Source organism: Xenia sp. Carnegie-2017, unplaced genomic scaffold (assembly GCF_021976095.1).
Source record: "Xenia sp. Carnegie-2017 unplaced genomic scaffold, XeniaSp_v1 HiC_scaffold_13, whole genome shotgun sequence".
In the NCBI taxonomy this organism is placed as follows: domain Eukaryota; kingdom Metazoa; phylum Cnidaria; class Anthozoa; order Malacalcyonacea; family Xeniidae; genus Xenia; species Xenia sp. Carnegie-2017.
This window is the reverse complement of record NW_025813436.1, coordinates 9,254,799-9,274,513: the sequence shown is the minus strand read 5'-3', so window position 1 is coordinate 9,274,513 and position 19,715 is coordinate 9,254,799. Positions and strand designations below refer to the sequence as shown.

The window sequence follows — 19,715 nt, the reverse complement described above, 5'->3', positions numbered from 1 at the left end:
CCTGTCTTTCTCCCGCTATGCAAATATTTTGATGTTAGCTGTGACGGTAAAAAAAATAAAATAAATATCATATCTGCAACAAGTCTCCTGCCTGGCCACGTTACTGGGTATTTTATTGACTAACGCGTTAAAACCATCAACATTAATTTGATTACAAGTTATAAATTTAATAAATATTAATCTCGCTGTGAGTCTCATTTGTCTTTGCACAAACTTTTCATATTTATAAATATATTGAAAGACGTCCATGCCGCCAAGTTTTGGGGATAAAATTTTTAGGACGAAGATGCACCTCTTTTGCAACCATCCGATTATTTAGCCGGCTCTAAGCCATCATATATTCTTTAAATAGTCTAATTTTACAGGATATTTTACAATGATTTCAATGGAATTAAAGTTTTTTCTTTTTCATATAATCGCAGACAATTGGGAAAACCTTCTCTGCAAAGTATTGAATATTTTCAAAGTCGACCAAAAGTGAATATTCAGGACCAGATGAGATTTTAGTTAACTCTTGTCTGAAGATGCGTAAAGAACTTTTACTTCCAGCTCCAATTGTTATCACGAGAACACCTTTCCTTTTCAGGAAATCAGCTTGTGCTTGAGCTAACTTTTTATCATGGGCGTTACCATCAGTAAAGAGAATTAGTATGTCTGGAACATCTGGTCTATCACCATGGGTTTTTGTAAATACCTGAGAGAAGGATAGAAAAAAGATGTTGTTCAAATAGATGTTGTAAAAAACGTATCTAGATCACCTAAATCATAATTATATTTTAAATACCTTCTCGTTGACACGAGCCAGTGCATCACCAGTATACGTCTTTGTCCCAGCTTGATACTTCATGTTACGTATATTCATAATAGTTTCATATTCAGAATAACGCCCTAGGTTCCATACAACATTTGTAACTTCTTTCTGGCTGAACTGCATAAGACCTGTATTAATTTGCGACGACTCCGTAACGAGAAGTGATACAAGATCCATCAGGAAGATTTGAACTTTTTCAAAATTAAAATATTTTATGCTTGCTGAGCCATCGATGACAAAAAATATATCTTGAGGACCACGTGAGCATTTTGCACTTTCAGCAGGCACTGAAACAGAGGAGAATTTAAAATGAATGGCTAATAATTACGTAAATCCAAGTTAACGTATAATGAATAATTGACTTTAGAGTTCAATAAATAATATTCGATAGACAGAAAACATTTGATTTGAATAAATGTATAAAAGTTAAGGATACTTACACCCTGGTCGCGGAGCATACTCCACTTTCATACACATTGCATTGAATATGGATACACGATTCTTTTTGAGAGTATTGTAAGGAAAAATAAATAAAAATTCCTCCGATACCAATTTATGCAAATAATCAGAAAGATAAATTGCAGAAGAACTTGAGTGAACTCCAACGGAAATCAAACGAATTTTTCTTGAGTCTAACATCCCTGCTTCACTTATCGACTGATGCTTATCTTTGGCAATACCACGTGTTATTAAGATTATCACGTTTGGACTTTTTTCCCTTCGTTTCATTGAGTCAAAATCATAAAACTAAAACAAAATAACAGAATGACTTTTTACGACACAGTTTAATTTATTTGAATCATTTGCACTTCTTGATAATTGAAAGTGAAGAGCTATTTTATGAATCACACTGGTTAGTTTTAGGGTTATGATTGAGTTATTGTTAGGGTTAGTTTTAGGGTTATGATTGAGTTATTGTTAGGTTAGTTTTAGGGTTATGATTGAGTTATTGTTAGAGTTAGGGTTGTCAAATTCAGTTGATTGAAAAACAAATCATCTCATGCAGTTTAATAAAAAGTGATTCTACGAAAGCAGAACTGAGAAAGTTACCTTCTTATTGGCATGAACGAGAGCATCTCCGGTATATCTTTCATACCCTCCTTGCTGTATCATGGTAGCGAGACGTAATTTAAATTCTCTTTTATTCAAAGGACTCATAAAATCAATGTTCATTTTTGCAGTGTTAACATGTGAATATTGCATGACACCAACTCTAAATCGTGCATCGTTCAATCCACGTACGAACGATTTTATGAAACGTTTCACTTTCTTGAATTCTTTTTGGGAGCCTTTGTGATGCATACGCTCGTTTACTGTACCATCCACAAGAAATAAAATGTCCTTGCCTTCATTTTCAATGCATTTATTTAAAACATGAGGATCGAATAACCCTTTGGGTGGAGTAGCTGAAAAAAATTTATGAATATTGACTTGTAGCAACCAAAAGCAAAAAAGCATAATAAAACGTTCAGCGGTAATGCAACGATTATATCTTCAAAAATGAAGAAATAGTTAAACTGAGCATTCACGAGACGTCAAATATTTGTGTTGATTTGCTCAAAGATCACATTTAGTGACGTTATAATGTTTAAGAAATGGTATAAAATTCTTTGGTTGTTTAACTTACTAGTTGTAGGGGCAACTGTCGTTATAACACGACAAACTCTGCTGACGATGTCAGAAACGATGTCTTCTAGACTAGCAAAATCTACCATCATCATGTCGTCTGGGCTGGATGCAATGTTTAACAACTCTTCTCGTAATTTCTTTTGTACAGTCTTTAGATTTCTACCAGCACCAATTGCTATCATACGAACTCCCATATTCTTAAGTCGCTGAGCTTGTTCTTTCGTTTTCCGAGGAAAGTGAGAATTGCCATCAGTAAAAACAACAGCAATATCGGGAACGTTTGGTCGATCTCCACGAGTCTTTGTGTATACCTACACGATAGAGATGAAACTTAATTTTAGTCATTATTCGTCTGCATTGATCTAAAAAAATATTCAGATTTAATGACGACAATCAAAAAAGAGAAATTCATGTGTTTTGACCAGGCAGACTAAATCAACAAATGCGTGCAGCATCAAAGCTAAAATTAAAGTAAATGGTTTGAACCCAGGAGTATCGTTACATGTTTGTAAATGTAGATCATCCAGGTTGGTATAGTCCTGAGAAGGACTATTTTTGTTGTTGTTGACTGACGTTTCGACAACCTTAGCGGTACTCATCTTCAGAGTCAAATGACTCTGGTTAAGGTTAGGGTAGGGTCTTTGACTCTGAAGATGACTACCGCTAAGGTTGTTGAAACGTCAGTCAACAACAACAAAAATAGTCCTTCTCAGGACTATACCAACCTGGACGATCTACATTTACAAACATGAAGCTAAAATCATAACTATATATTCACAGAATGCAATATCACTAAAATCATCTTCACCTGGTCTGCAACCATTTTGAGAGCAAGGTGTGTTAACGTCTTTCTCCCACCAAACCAAGCCAGATTTTCAAATTTTCTTATTGTCTCCTGAGACGTTAGATTATTATCAAGGTTAAATCGAATCTTCGTGTTCGTTTCATCACTGAACTGCAACAAGCCAATACGCGTCATATGACGAGCTATGTTAACTGACGACACCAATTTCGTTAAAAAGTTTCGTATCTTTTTGAAAGATTTGCGACCAATACTTGCTGAGTCGTCGACCACAAGAAACAAATCTCTAGGCTGCTCTACGCACTCTAAACAATAATATCAAGATACTATATACATTAGGAAAAACAATACTATTTTTTTGAATTTTTTTCTATGTAATGATTTTTTCGCTAAGCAAAAAAAATCCAAATTTTATACTATACTATACTATCCAATATATAGATATCGTCATTTTATACAAGAAACCAAAATTTTGATTTAGTTACCTAGTTCATATAGTAGGCATGGCCGTGTGAAGCAGGGAAACTTGGGCTGAAATAATTTTATTTTATATTATATACAGGACATAAAAGAGAAGAAAAGTTGCTGAAAAAGCAACATTTGTAATGAAGGTTAAGACACCGGCGTCGTTAACTCTCTTTAAACGGAAAAAGGTGTTATCTTTTCGATACTATTGATTAAGATCCCCTCTCCAAACATAGGTTTACATCTGACAGCTTTGATAAATAGTCATGACAGCCGACGATATAAAAGATAACATGAGTAAAAGTTTCTTAGGCAAATTAAAGCAGACCATAGTAATAGGTAGATATTGAAATTCCAATACGTGACAAAAGATAGCAATAACATTATCCTAATAGAAAAAAAAACTTGAACCGTTTTTAAGACTATTATAAAGTCTTTATGTAAATATTATATATATATAAATATATATATGTTGATCAAACAGGAATGCCAATAATTAAAAAATAAAAGCAACAAAGAACTTTATACTGAAATGCAATCGTATTCTATGAACATGAACCAATATAACATAATAAAATTTTATGATTATTCGAGAAGTGAAGGTAGCAATGTAATCAGTCCAAATCATGCAACTTTTAGTTCATAAAGTTATGATTTCTCAACTATCAACATTAAAATAACATCCTTTCCTTTATATGTTCTAGAAATGATAAGTATTCAATTTTTATAGATAAAGAAAGTACTTAGTTGCTGAATAAAAACAGACATACGTGCAGTACAATGTATAACTTTCACCAAAAAATATCTTATAAAATCTGGTGAAAGAAACTCAAGCTTGCAACTATGTATCCGTTTCTTGTTTTGAATAGTTTGCTCAGAAGGAAAGAATTATAATAATTTATAAACACAAGATTTTTCTAGTAACATTTTAGATTCACACGGAAATGATTGTAACATTCTTCTTCCTTTAAAATAACGAATCCTTGAAAGTAATAATCTTAGACTTTTCAGCAATAAATCTTCCTTTCTTAAATTCAACTTTTCAATTAATTTTAAGCTACAAGAGCAAAATTAATTTTATTTCATATATGCACCTTTGATAAGCACACCAATAAAAAAAGCGTGCGCTTGTTGACGACAAGCATGAATGTGCAAGAAATTGCAGACGCTTTCGCTTGAAGCCATTTTGAGGGAAGCAAAAATAAAAATATACTTAAATGGTAGTAAAAATTACATCGCAAGTTAAAAAAATCTTTCAAAACTCAGACGTGACCTTATAAATATGTAAAATATGTATTCACGATGAAGAATGATTTAATTTTGTGTTGACAGCTAAATATTTCACTATATTACAATTGAAATGAAGTCCCAATGAAATTTAATATAATATAACGACATCATGTCGTAGCTACGAATAACGGTGATTTGTGTAACAATGCAAATTTAGTTGTGAAATAAATGACACGAAAGCATTATCAACGTAATCATACTGAGCAGGTCAACAAAGAAATAGTTAAGCTTAAACTTTGAACTGCTGAGAAACTTTTAATTTTAAAACATGATATTCTTACTTCGTAGGCCAGAGCTAACTGAGTCAGTACTGGTAAGACATAATGTGGAGCCAATCACGAACAGAATAAAAATTATCTTTGTTGAATCCATAAGTTTGTTCAATACAGTAGTAAAATCTATGAAAGATAAAAAGTAAGAAAATACAAAACATAAATACATGAACTTTTTTCAGCATTTTCACACCTTGTAAATTATTTGAGCTAGCTCTTTCTTCGAGCTACGATAACCCTGTTAAATAAATCAGATTCCATGCAGTCACTCTTTATATATAAAATGCCTATACAAATTTTTTGAAAGTTAATTGCATTTCCGTTTTTACTTTATCAGTTCATATATGAAACTCCAGTATGACGTTTAATTTAATAACACGATACACAAAAGCCATTATTACTCAACTGTAAAATTATTTTGATGAAGTGGTTGAAGGATGGCAATAAGCTGAGTATGCAATCATTCTTTGCTCAATTATCACGTTCAGGTTAATGCTTAAGTAGAAATACATTCTTCCGCTGTCGTTATAAGAAAGCTTCACATTTCTACTATATTACAATATTTGCTAATTGTCATGTTATTGATAATCCAGTAATTCACGATTAATACCATGGAAAACGGGACAATCAAAATTTTGAGGATAAAAGAACAGTAATCATTGAGCGATTGTTTATTTTATCTCTAATCAATTCTCAATCCAATTGTAATCAACCTGTACAATTCACTATACTTACTAACCATATACGATTTTATTGACAATAGTGGTGAAGAAGAAATCAAGACATGCAACTATATATTATGTGACATTTATGAATGAAGTGGCGAACAATAATTAGAAATACGAAAAAAATATTGCAACAAGAGCTTTCAATTAAATGCAAACCTTTTATTCTTTATTTACCAAATCTTGAATGTATTCTGTTTAGCCAACACAGGAGTAGATGCGAGTATCCAACTTGGTGTAAGAATGAAATCCTAATATCCTAAATGACAAATAAAGCATGCAATATATATACTGCAGGGTAAAAACTCAGCAGGGCTTCTCATATGACTCATATCTTTAACATTTATCGAATTTATAAGAAAATTATCATATTATTGCTGTGATGTGCGTCAACATGTGCGCTGTCATCACCTGAACAACGCCTAATTTACATAAATGACGATTCACAAATTGCGCGCCGCATGATAATTCTAAAATAGGAAAATGACTTGCATAGTCATGAAGTAAATTAAATTAAAAAAATAAAGAGAGTTCTAGACTTGAAGGCAGTGCTTCAATTTAATGACAAATTTATGTATGATTATATTACACCAAAGTTTTATTCAAACACTTGACAATGAATGAAAATAATTTGTATTGAATTTTATTTAGTTTATAATGAAACTGTTTCCATCAATCAATCCTGCCAAATTTTTAATTAATTAGGATATGAAGCATTTTATACTGCTAATAACAAAGTGTATATATGTTCCGGTATTTGATAGTTACTAAATAAAAATCCAGCAAATTAATTAAATTGAACTGAAATAGTTTATACTTAAAATGAAACAAAAACATGATCAATGTTGCTGAAAAAAATTGCTATCATTCAATTTTCAACCATTATGTAGCAAATGTTGTTTGTAGAGTCTTAAATTATCCAAAGCCCTGCCGAAATGTGTGGAATGATAGAAATGCGGTGTCAGCTAGAAGTTCAAGGTAAAATTTTAAATTTTAAGTATATAACAAAATTTTCACCATTATTAATTACTGCAAACTTCTGCAGAAATTAAGTCATATAGTTGATAAATAAAAAATGCCTGGTAATCACGCAGTTTTCGTCACATTATTTTATGCTATAAATTTCTTCCTGGTTTTTATCTCGGTTTTAATGTTCCTTGATACTTTCTAATGTGAAAACATTTGACAGTTAATCTCATCAACTTATTCATCCATTCAGGACATGCAGTTCGACGTAGACAGAATAATAAAATTTTGTGGTGCAAGGGTCAAATTATAACCAAATTTTTTCACATTTATAAAGAATGTTAAGTATTATTGACTGTAAACCTGATCATATCTAAAGTATTCTACGAATGATAATTTAAGCTTGACGGCATTTTTCTTATCAATATTGAAGACCATATAGTATTTATTATCATAGCAAGAAATCAATGGAGAAATATTAAAAAAAAACAGTAAAGATCTGCTAAACGACTTTCATATCCACAGCAATGCTAGGTAATTTTCTTTTCTTGAATAAGTTTTAAGCTTGCCAACAATCCAATTAATTTACATAATTCAATAGTCATTGACTCCTATATGAAAGATATCAAGTTATTTAGTCATGCAGACAATACATTCACGGGCATAGACAGAATATGATTTTTTTCCAGTTACTTCCAAATTAAACTTCAAAGACTGCATTCAGATTATGACTTTCTTTAACTTCAAGTCTCTTCGTTCTACAAGCAAGCATTTCGTAGGGCAAAATAGTATAAAAAAGCGATATCAATGGGAAGTTTTTCAGTTGATATAATAACGGACATGATAGTCAGGGTAAGCGAAAAACGGCGAAGCTGGGGTATAAATAAAAAATGCAATAAATATATTTTGTTGGAAGTAATTGTTTGATGTAAACATGAGTGAAATTTAGTCGTCAAAACCACGTAAAAATGGCTATCAATATGACCATGTAGATTTCTTAAACAGAAACGTCATCGTTGTCTGACAACCAATATTATACCACGTAGTAATTTTTTGTTGTTGTGTTGTTGCCAAATAATGTTAATTAAATGAAAGAAAAACACTTAAAGCATTTAAACTAGTTTACTTTAATGTCTTATATCATCCGCTAGTTCGGCTAATGTACAATAGTCGTCGTGGTAACAAACAATCAATGTATATTTTAGGAACTTTTCCAGAACATTCTGTGTAAGTGCGTTTCATCATGGTCTAGTCAAACGTAATGGGACTATAAATTGACAAAACTATTATCAATGTTTTTATTGTTTTTAAGATTTAAGTAACACAGGGTGCATTGAAAACTCAAAATATCTGAAAAAAGAAAAAACACTGGATAATTCTATGCATTCTGAAATTACACATTTTCATTGAAATGGATCATCAGAACAAGAATGTTAAACGTGTCATTGCGTGAGTTAAACTTCCTTTGTCGTATTATGACGACATTTAGCTATGGCGAGTATTGCACACAATATACTCTTGGTGTTCTTAATGATTTTTAAATTAAAGTGAATGGTTAGACCCGGGAGTATCGTTACATGTTTGTAGATGCAGATGTTTGTGGATGTACGAGATAGGATTTTTATTTTACTAATATGCAGATTTTATAAGTGCTTTGTTTACCGAGTTCGTTGAAATAAAAAAATCAAACAGCAAATATTCCATAATATTTCTTTATTATATTTTTAAACAATAGTATATAAATAAATGAATATGATAAATTAATAAATAAAAAAATATTTGTGAAGAGCCCACTATTTACATTATTGGTTGTTTGCCAGTTTTTTCTCGCCTGACTTTTATGGAATTTTGGAATGTGGACTTCGATCTTCAAACTAATGATTCAAATCTTGTTCAATATTTATTTTACAAAACATTTGTATTCTTAAGCTCTATTCCTATCCGTCACATTATCTTTCTTAGTTTTCTACCTGCCACGACAAATTAGCGGGAAGGCCTTGTTTGCAAATCCGTTAAGATCTTTGAAGTCAACCATTAAAAAGTCTTTCTGTGGATCAGAACTCATTTCTTTCAGTTCGTGTTCAAATCGTTTAATATTCCTCTTCACTCCAGCTCCAATCGTTATCACGCGTACACCACGTGACTTTAGCTCTTTAGCTTGTTTCAAAGCAACTGGAAGGTCATGAGCATTTCCATCGGTAAATAGAATTAAGACATTCTGGACATTTGGTCTGTCGCCATTTTCGGGATTTCCGTTGAAAACCTAAGTATTGTTAGAAACGATGATGAAAGGATGTTTAATGGTACGATAAAATAAATAATTATTAATTTACTTGAATTCAACAATATATTGCATATATAATTTTATAGACAAACCTGATTAGCCACAAGAGTGAGAGCATCACCAGTCATAGTACGTGTTCCAGCTTGATAAACCATTTTTGTTACTTTCTTCATTTGTTCAATAAAAGGATGTTTATTAAGATCCATCAATACTGCAGTTTTTCCACTTCGCTAAATTGTAGCATTCCAACGTTAATATCAGAAATTCCTGCTCGTAACATGTAGAGGAGATCCATAAGAAATTTCCTCACATGAAGAAAGTTGTGAGATTTAATGCTTGCTGAACCATCAACGACAAAAAAAATGTCATGAGGTGTTCGTTCACATTCTTGCTGAGGAAATAAAGCTAAAGTATAAAAAAGCACAGCATAAGGATATGTTTAAATGGTAGTTCCAGTTGCATTGTCTTAAATTTGTATTCCTAAATGCAAAAAATACTGAGGTTGCATTACTCGGATCTTTTATATCAAAATTCTGTTGTACACAGAACTTACTTCCTGTTTGAATAGAAGGACATATGTTATGCATAACATCAAGTACTTTTGCATCACTCTTCACCAGTCTTTTATAACTTGACTTGATGAGTGGACTATCAAACACTTTAATCTGATTCATTTGCATAGAGATACGAGGACGCTGGTCACCTAAGGCCACAGTTATTATCTTTGTTCGCATGTCAGCAAACATTTGGATATCACGTGAAGCCTTTGTGACGTCACTATCCCAAGTCGGCCAGTCACGCAATGAGCGGGTTGTCAGAGAGATTATTACGTCATCAACATCGTAACGGTTATACTTCGTGTTCATCTGGTGAAACTGAACACAAAAAAATTCAAGATAAATATGATTTGATGAAAGTTATATTTATGTAGAGATCACAAAATTATGATTCAATGAAATTCGAGAAATAAAAGCAATGAAGTTGTACCTGGTATCCTGCTTGTTCATAACCAGCAACATTAAAGCCATATCTAGAACCCTTCCGTTTTAATCTGTCAATCTTGTACTGCAATTTATTTAGCGTTAAACCTTCTTCAAACTCCAAATACATTTTGGGCTCTGCACTATCTCCGACATTCATAATTCCGATCATAAAACGATCGTCCTTAATTGGCATTTTCTGCACCAGATTTTTCAAGTATTGTTTTACCATTTGAAACTGTCTGATTGATACTTGCCTAGGGATGTCAAGCAGGAATAATACATCTCGTTTATCCCTAATGTGGCATATAGATGGTGTTGGAGTCGTCGTTGGCGCGGGGGTTGTTGTAGGAGGAAGAGTAGTGGTGGCTTTACGAGTTGTTGTAGGTGGTTTTGTCGCTAAAAAAAATGAGATTATTATTATAAGATCAATGTACTTGTTTTTACCTATCAAAAATTTTACTTCAAACGAAATAATTTTACTTACTAGGTGGAGCTTTGCAAACAGAATTGACAAGTTTAGAAATAACTTTATGAAGTTCGTCAAATTCAACCATAAAAACATCTTCAGGTCCGCTAGCAATTTCCTCCACCTGATGCTTAAACTGGTCACGTTTTGACCCAGCTGCAATTCCAATAATCTTAACACCTTGTTGTTTCATCTTATCAGCATAGGTAACAGCCACACTTTGATCACGTGTTGCGCCGTCTGTGAACACGATTAAAATATCTTCAACATCCGGTCGATTATCGCCTTGTATCGTAAACACCTGAAAAAATTGTGAATTATGAGCAAAAGAAGGGAGTCGCCGTACTAAAATTTTTCTCTTCTAAAAACATAATTTGCAGTTTAGTAGTCTACCAACCTCTTCTTCCACAATCTTTAATGCATTTCCAGTATAAGTACTTGTGCCTTCTTGATATCTTAAGTACTTGATACGATTCAACAATGTTGCTTCTCTAAAAGAATAATCTAAAGAAAACTCGATCTTTGTTTTTTCACGACTGCTGAACTGCAAAAGACCAAAATGAGTCATATTTTCATTGACGACCACAGTTTTGACGAGTGTGGTTAAAAAACTGCGAATTTTTTCAAAATGTGTCCTCCCGATACTCGAAGAGCCATCCACGACCAGAAAGACGTCACGCGGCTCTTGGGAACAAATCATTGTAGCTGTTGAAAATGAATAAGAGAAATTAAACGTTTATTTATCGTATATTAATGTAAAACCAGTTTCTCTTATGTCTAAATCGTTTTAGAGTCGTTATTTTTTGAGTGGTCTCAATTGACTCTTTTCAGAGTTTCAAGTCCTAACAGCTTTCGTTCTAAAGACGATTGACAGGACTGAAACGACTCGAACATTATTTGACGACAAGGCTTAATAGGTATATCTTATCGAAATGACTCGAACATTGATCTGCGAATATATTATGATGATTTTCTGATGATGGCTTTGGAATAAAATTGAACTGTAAACCTTTACTGTAACAAAATAATTATATTGAAAATTATCAAAAACTTACTGTAGTCCTGGGGAGGTGTTGGACAAACTTCATTGACAACATTTTTAGCAACCACATTTACAATTTCATCTAAGTTATCAAAGTCAGCCATCCAAACATCAGAAGGTGTGCTCGCTATCTTTTCAAGTTGATTTAAGAATTCTAATTTCTTGTTCCCTGCCGCAATAGTAACAATTTTGACGCCTTTATCCTTGAGTTTTTTAGCATTTCTAAAGGTTTTTGATCGATCATTTGCTTGGCCATCAGTAAATATGATAAGATAGTCTGGGACATGGGGTCTGCCATCTTTTCCAGGTGTAAATATCTATATCAAGCATAATTTTCATTTAAAAACGCGATATATTATCATTATATGCGTGTATGTTGAACATTCCTTCAATCTTCATTTATAAAACATTTTATCATCATCAGAGGGACAATAAAACAGCTTAGTAATTTGATAAAGATTTTAACAAAATACCTCTCTTTCCACAATTTCTAGAGCATTTCCGGTTCTTGTTGATGATCCACTTTGGTACTTTAATGATTGTACTTTGTCAAGTAAAATACTAGAATCATGCGATTCGTCAAGACCAAATTCAATTTTTGTCTTCTCTTCTGTACTAAACTGCATGAGTCCAAAATGAGTATAATCTTTGTGAACTTTCACTGCTTTGATCAGTCGAAAAATGAATTCCCGAACTCTTTCAAATTGGTTCATTCCAATACTTGCCGAACCATCCACGACAAGAAATACATCCCTTGGTTCTTGACTGCAGACTATATTTAAACAAAGAAAATGAACATTAAAGACAACATAGACGCGGATGAAAGTAGTCTTGACAAATATAAGAACAAAAATACAATAATTTTTCACATACCACTATTTTGTCCGTTAGAAAACTTTACAGGTAAAGCATGGCTGCTCAGACAACAGCAAAGAAATGTTGCGAGAAAAATGAATGATGCCATATCAATATCTTCTCTGGAAAAAAATCGGGATTTTAATACTTTGTGGCAAAGTTTTTTGTAGGCAAACACGAGCGAAAAAAAGCAGCACGGCTAAAGATGCCATGTGATATTGATGATGATGGTCTTTAAACACTTTTAAACTCAAAAAAATTGATTATGTTCAACGTAATTTCAAAAAGAAAACAAGTGAATTTTGTAGAACTGAAGGGAAATTTCCTAAGGGCAATTAAAAGCTGGAGGTTATCTTCATGACAATAAAACTGCCGATGAAACTCAACCATATGCAATTTCATTTATCACTGCTCTGAGCGCATCGTGTAGTTAGGTCACACATGTACAAATCAAATTAAAAAGAAAAGCATTTAATGTGAAATATATTGTTAAAATGTGAGTTTTTAAACGAAAGACAGTTAAATTTTACTTAACATGAGCATTTAATGTAAATCATGGTGATCGAAGAACATAAATTGTTATTACCTTATTATTAGGTTGCAATAATCTTTAAACTTCACTGTGAATTTTTGTTGTGGAAATGTTTCTCTCAGCTTGTAGAATTGTTGTTGTGTTTGTACTGTGGTTGCTCTTTTATTTAAGCAGAAACAGGGCGCGGTAACAAATTGGTTAATGAAGATTTGAACAATTAAAAGGAATTTACACTGTAAGGTCTTTACCACATACTTGGGTGCGACTGATGACATATATGGGTGGCATATTCATGAAACACGTCACTTTTGTGGACCAAACTAGCCTAGAGTTACTCAAAATAGCCATTGTGCTTACCATACATGTTTATATTGAAATGAAAAATCTCAAAATGAAGAGTTTCCTAAACCAATCACGCATTTCTGCGTAGTAATCCCTACGTGTAATGCCATCTAAATTTGGGGTAAAAACGATAGTTTGCAACATCAGAAAAGTTTAGGGATATTTTTTATATTGTGTTGGAACTTAGAAAGATATTTTGAAATTAATATAAAAAAACACGCATACTAATATAAACAGTTATTTATTTTTAGAATAAACAGGCTGTTGTAGCTCATGCTGAGAACTGGCAAAGTTTTCTTCTTTTAACAATCGTAAATTACTGCATATTTACGGTTTACCCAAATTATGTTTCATTTCACTTGCAAAAGTGAAAATTCCTTAAAATTCATTGTTTAATAAACACTTGCCAAATGCCAATAGCCTGATAGTGCGTAAATAAACTTAAACAAAAATAAACTTAAAAAATTGACCATTTCTTTTTAACATAAAATACGTCAAAAATGTAGGTTCAAGCCACTAAGTGGTTATAGTTTCCTAAACTATTTCCACTGTCTGTGGGAGAAGAAAACATTTGAAATACTTGGAACATTTTACAGATTTAGACATACAGGAAAAATCCACTCACGAGTTGTCTGGGAAAATGACTTGTTTTACTCCAGCAACAAACAGGAATAAAGTGTCAAATTTTGTTTTAGCTATAGGAAAGTTAATGACAAGCAACAAACAGATAACCGTCATGGATAAAAAGACTATTTACGAAATATTTCAACGCGTCTTTTATCAATAAATAGTAATTACAGGATAGGTCATACCCAGTTTGACAGCACATTTCTTGACAATCATCAATAATATTTCTAACTAACTTTCCTTTTTTTAATGTAATGATGACTTTAAATTACGATCGCGATTTATCATTTTCAAATGTTTGAGCAAATTTTCAAAAAATTCGCAAAAATAACATACGATAATGCCAGTATGATCTAGACGATAGCTATAATTTGATATCAATAGTCTACAGGGATACACTAGAAGTAATTTAAGACGGCTGGAGGTCAATATGACGGTGCAAGGGTAACCACAAATCACATCAATTTCAAGTATTCATTTAGAATGATTATTCCCGAGAAGGTTAAAATAAAATGAAAATAATGCAAAAACTAAACAGGAAAATGAGAGGAAATTACTTATGTGAAATCAAAATCAATCCAAAATCTATCAAATGAGGATGCTTACATTCTACATTCGAGAAAAACCAAAATATGTTGAATTGAATATGGCAGAGCTCTCCAGTTAAAAATTTATCTTTTCAAAAAAGGTTGTTTGCTATTGCAATGGTTGTAAACACAAGAAGGTGTTTACTTACTTTAATTACGTCAATGAAAGCTTCATATATTTATGTTGTTAATCACTAAATACTCTGGAATGCATAGCATTTGGAACCCGCCGTGCATTGAATTAAGATTAATGATGTAGCCAAAAGCACGTATAACTCGTCCCATATGTCATTGTTTTTGTTGGATTCTTTTCAAGCATTTGCAATAAAAATTTTTATGAAAAAAATTCAACCAACTATTACATGCTTGAACTCTGCACGTCTTGGTAGTTTATCAAGGCAGAATTGTAGTCTATGCTGGATAATCGAAAATTCAGAAAAGTTCAATTAAAGAAGATTATTGAATACTTGTTTTATTTAAGTTATTTTAATGATGACAAACTGACAGGAATTGTTTGAGTAATCTTCAGTCTGTCAAGCCTGATATGACTTTGATACGTCTATTTCAAACATAACGGTACCATTCATATGGAGAATTATGATTTACAAGACTTATAAGTTTTGATCTATCGTTCATCAGTCACCTCAGTATACGTAATATATTTTAAACATATATGACGTCATAGGAGACGTCATATTAATTTATATCATTTGATGGCTTATCCCTTATTCAAAAGAGCCCAGTTTGGTAAATTAATTTATGGTAAAAGAAAAGGATAAGCAAGAACAAGGTCTAACTCGACTTCAAAATTTCGGACGTTAGAAAGGTTGTTTGAACTTATTGTATTGGAAACAAACATCAACAACCACCATATAAACAACAAAATATAACGATATTACTCTACGTCTAACACAACTGTGAGCAAAAGCTGTTCATTAAACTGCAGGCTCGGCCTTATATTCTTTGTATTATGTATATTATACGAGATATTCAAACATACTCTTTTACAGAATTTATTTGCGCAAAGTCTTCTCTGACTCGAAGTTATGCCAAAAGTATGTTTGATTCATGCATTTTATCAAAAGCATTGGTAATAATTACTAATATATTTAATGATGTTGTAATGTTAGGTCAAGATTCATTACACCATCGCTGGCAAGTCTGACGTTATAAAGACATTAGATGTGAACGTCTCAACTTTGAACTTTATTGCTAGAGGTTTACCAGGTGCTCCTGAAGGATATAAAGTACAAACTATTGAAACTGTTGATGGAACACTTTTAAGTGATTGGTCAAATGCGCCACCTAATATTGTTTACATTACGGGAATTATTGAAAGCTTATCATAAAGTAGAAACATCTTTGTGTATAAGGTTAGAATATTTTGAATGAGCAATAGAACAATTACTTCTATAATTTTGTCCAATTCATTTAAGCCAAACATACTGCAAAAATGTGTCAGCTTTCACCCCTAATATAATACATGTTTTTCTTGGCGACCAAAAAATATTAACATATTTGTACATAAACACCATTGCTTTGAAACTGGATTTACATAGCTAAAAAATCTATAGAATCGAAGCATCAAATATGTACCATACTACCAAATTGTTTGGTCAGACGAGAGCTACACACCAATTTGACCTACACAACCACTGGACCTTGTCATATCATACTGGCTCTGAGTCTTATTGACACAACTTTACAGTAAGTGGCACACTAAATACACTGGCATGCTCTAAAGAATCTAATGTCATATATGTGCTTTTACCAAGGGAAATTTTGTACTAACACAAACACTCTGTCAAAAATTGACCAAATTCAACTCTTTGCAATTTGAATTTTTTTGCATGAATTTACTGTATAGATATTTTGACAGCTAAATTTTATGCCCCATACATCTTTAAACGTCAAAGAATTCGACTGATTTTGAGATTTTTCAAGATTTTTATTTTTACTGAAAACTTTTACACATCTAGATGTATATAGGTATATATAATTTGTAATTATTTGCACTTCGAGTTATAATTCCACATAAAAATTTGATCTAGAAGTAGCTTTAGATTAGCCACTATATGAGGAAAACTTTGCAGTGTTTAATATGTTTGATGTTCAATACAAGCAATTTCTAAAGAATTGACTGACAGAAAATCAATTTAATTGATCTTCATTTTTCTTGCTCTGAGTGGATCGGGAATCCAACCCGATAACCATACATTCCTCGCTGCAGGTCCCAGACAAGGCCACCCTTTTTTTGAGGGAAACCAGCGTATTGAAAACTTTTCAACATTTCGCCGGAGGAAAACCCTCAGACATCAAATAAGCTATAGAAAAGCCTATTTAAAGTTTCTTTGATAGGATGCGCATTACTTGGATCACCTGGTCTAAATTTACCAGTTATTTTTACAAAAACGATGTTTACACTTTAGAGGCCTTAGTTATATTTACAGAATAACTTAAACTGTTTGTATCTTTACAAGATTGTCGAAATAGGTGACCAAAATGCATCCTTAAAGAAGACCAAAAATTTTAATTTGTTGTTTATCGCCATTTTAGGTCGCTTATCGCCATTTTAGGTCGCTTACTGCTGCTACCTTTTCTATTTTCTTGCTTCCGCTCATTCTTAATTAGCAAAACCTGATCGACAGTGGCATGAAATAACCGATTTTAACATCAACCGACAAACTGCAAGCTGTAGATTTTATTTTGCGCCATCCTGCTACCACGCTAGATTTTGCCGCGACGGATTTTGGGTTTAGAACATATTTTTAATGTGCAATCAATTAATCATGCACATATAGTTCTTCGCTTCATGTACAGATTTTCAACGTTTAGTTGGAGCCAATCTCATACATATGCTTAATTGAAGTAATATACACGAATATTGAGGCAAATGTTTGCGCAGAATAGCATTGCGTTGTGAAAAGAAAACAACATGAAAATTGTTGATTACAAGTATAAAACATATAACAATAAAAAACCATTGCACCTGAACGTCGTCTTCTTTCTTCATAACGTAACCTTTAAGTGATATATCCAAGTAGAGATAATCCACGACAACCATAATGTAAATCCACAATAACCATGATGTAATCCACAACAACCATAATGTACTCCAATATAACCATTAAAACAACCATAATGTAACCAACGACAACCATAATGTAAGTCTGTTATTCAAGTGGTAAAATATCAAGTGACTGTGTTGTCAATTGCAGTGTTTGTGTTACTTAACATCCATGATCCATTATGACATATTGACACAAGTGTAGATCCATTATGGGACGAAGCACCATAATTTACGTCATTAATGGTGTAGTTCTCAACAGACATTCTTGTGGCGCAACCTCATTTATTTAGATTTCAAGTCCGTAAAAAAATTTCTAACTTTTCCAGGTTTTGTCCAACTTGACGTCGATTTTTTATCGATTGTAGACGACAGCAATATTTATACAGATTCACTTGTGCACAAGTGGTCGAAAAATCACGTGCAAGTGAAAACAATGGACAAAATATTTTGCATTATGTCGTCTAAATTACGTTTATCAAAAGTTTCCTGACTTTTTGTACTATATAAGACAAGCTATGCCATGCAAGCTAGACCATGCAACACATCAATATAAAACAACATGAAAGACAAAATTACACCACCGCCTCAAGAAGCCTTCAGAAAAAAAAACCCATCATGCAAAGGGAAAAGTCTATGATATTATTATTTACAAAAATATTGTTGTAAAGTTAATAAAATCTTTATCTTGAATCAATTTATCGTATTATTCTTCATAAGATTGCTTTGTCATCTTAGTTGTAATTTCTTTGTTTTGTTTTCACACTTCTTCTTGGTTGTCTGATATTAATCTTTAAACCTGACAAGTCAGTGTATTCATTACACTCGCAAAATGAGAAAACGCTAGACCTGAAGTACAAAAATCTTTAAAGCAGGAAAATAACTAACGACACTGTGCTTGCACTTACAAAAATGATGAGCAGCCCAAACAAAAGAAAACGCCACACGCTGGAAAAAATCTGCTGCGCTTGCAGATGCTGCACCTGAAATAATCGATGAGCAACCCAAACAATGGAATATGCCGAGGAGCAACCAAAACAACGGAAGACGCTGCGCTTGCAGAAGACGCTTCGCGTGGAAGAATAGACGGGCAACCGAAACAACGGAAGACGCTGCGCTTGCAGAAGACGCTTTGCGTGCAAGAACTGAGGAGCAACCGAAACAACGGAAGACGCTGCGCTTGCAGAAGACGCTTCGCGTGGAAGAATAGACGGGCAACCGAAACAACGGAAGACGCTGCGCTTGCAGAAGACGCTTCGCGTGGAAGAATAGACGGGCAACCCAAACAACGGAAGACGCTGCGCTTGCAGAAGACGCTTTGCGTGCAAGAACTGAGGAGCAACCGAAACAACGGAAGACGCTGCGTTTGCAGAAGACGCTTCGCGTGCAAGAACTGAGGAGCAACCGAAACAACGGAAGACGCTGCGCTTGCAGAAGACGCTTTGCGTGCAAGAACTGAGGAGCAATCAAAACAACGGAAGACGCTGCGCTTGCAGAAGACGCTTTGCGTGCAAGAACTGAGAGCAACCGAAACAACGGAAGACGCTGCGCTTGCAGAAGACGCTTCGCGTGGAAGAATAGACGGGCAACCCAAACAACGGAAGACGCTGCGCTTGCAGAAGACGCTTTGCGTGCAAGAACTGAGGAGCAATCGAAACAACGGAAGACGCTGCGCTTGCAGAAGACGCTTCGCGTGCAAGAACTGAGGAGCAACCGAAACAACGGAAGACGCTGCGCTTGCAGAAGACGCTTCGCGTGCAAGAACTGAGGAAACCGAAACGACGGAAGACGCTGCGCTTGCAGAAGACGCTTCGCGTGGAAGAATAGACGGGCAACTCAAACAACCGAGGATGCTGTGCTTGCAGAAGACATTCCGTGTGCAAGAACTGAGGAGCAACCCAAACATTAGAAGATGCTGCGCTTGCCAAAGCGACGCCCAACCCGTAGAACAGAAGACGCTAGTAGAGATC

At 33.5% G+C, this 19,715-nt stretch overlaps 2 protein-coding genes across 2 annotated transcripts; both read right to left on the bottom strand.

Annotated features, from left to right (window-relative positions):
- Window positions 1-83: 83 nt before the first annotated feature.
- Window positions 84-5,481, bottom strand: LOC124450785 (collagen alpha-3(VI) chain-like). Its single transcript, XM_047001438.1, has 8 exons — window positions 5,463-5,481; window positions 5,279-5,395; window positions 3,249-3,547; window positions 2,439-2,751; window positions 1,862-2,217; window positions 1,252-1,558; window positions 785-1,098; window positions 84-694 (listed from the first exon to the last, which is right to left on the bottom strand). Exons 2-8 carry the CDS (start codon window positions 5,367-5,369, stop codon window positions 392-394), a joined length of 1,983 nt encoding a protein of 660 aa, XP_046857394.1. The 5' UTR covers window positions 5,370-5,395; window positions 5,463-5,481; the 3' UTR covers window positions 84-391.
- Window positions 5,482-8,756: 3,275 nt separating this feature from the next.
- On the bottom strand, window positions 8,757-16,212 carry LOC124450769 (collagen alpha-3(VI) chain-like). The gene is made up of 11 exons (XM_047001413.1): window positions 16,209-16,212; window positions 13,177-13,281; window positions 12,609-12,712; window positions 12,209-12,507; window positions 11,749-12,052; window positions 11,091-11,398; window positions 10,712-10,994; window positions 10,232-10,623; window positions 9,798-10,119; window positions 9,337-9,649; window positions 8,757-9,223 (listed from the first exon to the last, which is right to left on the bottom strand). Exons 3-10 carry the CDS (start codon window positions 12,697-12,699, stop codon window positions 9,450-9,452), a joined length of 2,199 nt encoding a protein of 732 aa, XP_046857369.1. The 5' UTR covers window positions 12,700-12,712; window positions 13,177-13,281; window positions 16,209-16,212; the 3' UTR covers window positions 8,757-9,223; window positions 9,337-9,449.
- Between the last annotated feature and the right edge of the window lie 3,503 nt (window positions 16,213-19,715).